Source organism: Bipolaris zeicola, assembly GCF_000523435.1.
Source record: "Bipolaris zeicola 26-R-13 unplaced genomic scaffold scaffold_762, whole genome shotgun sequence".
Lineage (NCBI taxonomy): Eukaryota > Fungi > Ascomycota > Dothideomycetes > Pleosporales > Pleosporaceae > Bipolaris > Bipolaris zeicola.
The window spans coordinates 1-1,396 of record NW_006912811.1 but is presented as its reverse complement, the minus strand read 5'-3'; the positions used below and the strand labels follow the sequence as shown (position 1 = coordinate 1,396).

The window sequence follows — 1,396 nt, the reverse complement described above, 5'->3', positions numbered from 1 at the left end:
GAGGAGTGATTTCTAACAAAAATTGGATTATTTTGAAGGGTACCATAAAATCACAAAGTTGGTGTTCGGTGTGATTTTCTAGCAGTAAGCGGCTGGATGATACAATCTTGTGCTATTCAAGTAGCCCGGTCAATGCAGCCCAAAAATTCAGACTTAGTAAGGGATTTTGTCGCGTTGAGATCTAACTATTTGGCTATCCTAACCCGATATGCTTGATTAACTCGGGCCCGCTAAAAATGTTCTCATTCAGTCTGCTGACTTGTAGAAGACTTGCATGTGAAGAGTTGGTGATGTCAAAGTAGTGTCCATTACGCGCTATAGTCTGAAAAAAAATCTGTTTGAGGTTCTGTATCACAGCACGAATGCGTTTCTGGTAGCCAGTGTCAGCCTTCGTATCGCTAAAGAAGTCATCGTTGTATGTCCCGTCGACGGCGGCTTTGGTGAGAGCCTGGCATATTTGGATGGGGATGGCTAGAAATTGGTGTTGTTCTGTGCTATCAGCCTGGCGATGGCCTAGCTTTTGGGGTTCAGCGTGACAAGCAGCAGACTTAAGTTGGATCTTGTCCACAAGACTCCGGAGTTCCACTGCGATCTGGACAAGAAGTACTTTGCTCAGTCGCTCTCTCAACGGCACGATGCCGAGGCTGGACTCGGGCAGCGTGTGTCATATGCCTTTAGAAAAGAAATGGGTTCCCTCTTCGTCACGATTTCAAAGTGCCCCGGATCCAGTTCCTGAATCTCTATTGTTGAGAATGTGCCATCTAAGACAGAACTCTATATTGAGATTTCTAGCGAGCGAGAGGTATATGGCTTCGCTGTCAGATCCTGGACTCAGAGTGTCAGGCTTCGTGATCACACCAAGCATTCGAGTTCCGGTTTTGTCGGTAGTTCGGGCGAGCTTCAGTAAAATCTGCTTGGCATGATCGTTCTTTGCGGATATAACTGCGAAGACGATGTTCGTGGGCTCTTTCATGTATGAATTGACGAAATCTTGTACAAGGTAGATACCAGCGGCAGATTGCTGCTTTGTCTATAAATGGTAATTCCTGGCACTCCAATCCGCAAGAGATCTCTCGAAAAATCTCGACCAAGTCTACCAATAATCATGGCTGTCTCTGCACTCTTGATTGATGTTGGTAGTGTAATGAAGCTGTGAAGCGTCTCACGGAAACTGCTAAGAGATCTACGCTCTACTTCGCTACACAAACGATTAGGGACGATGGAGGTGCTGACGCCCATTTCTGATGTCTTGCGTAAGACTAAATCGGCTGGAAAACGAGTGAAGAAGTTTCTATTGACCGGAAAAGAGACTCCGGAGATAGGTTCAAGGGCAGAACCTTTGCCGGAAGACTGATCGCCGCAAACGATGATCTGGGGTAGAGAGACATAATGGTCG

At 46.3% G+C, this 1,396-nt stretch overlaps 1 protein-coding gene across 1 annotated transcript; it reads right to left on the bottom strand.

Annotated features, from left to right (window-relative positions):
• Positions 1 to 709: 709 nt before the first annotated feature.
• Positions 710 to 1,239, bottom strand: COCCADRAFT_10598 (uncharacterized protein; the record flags this gene model as incomplete). Its single annotated transcript, XM_007720877.1, has 2 exons — positions 710 to 966; positions 1,098 to 1,239. The coding sequence occupies 2 exons, from the start codon at positions 1,237 to 1,239 to the stop codon at positions 710 to 712; spliced, it is 399 nt and encodes a 132-aa protein (XP_007719067.1).
• Positions 1,240 to 1,396: the final 157 nt, after the last annotated feature.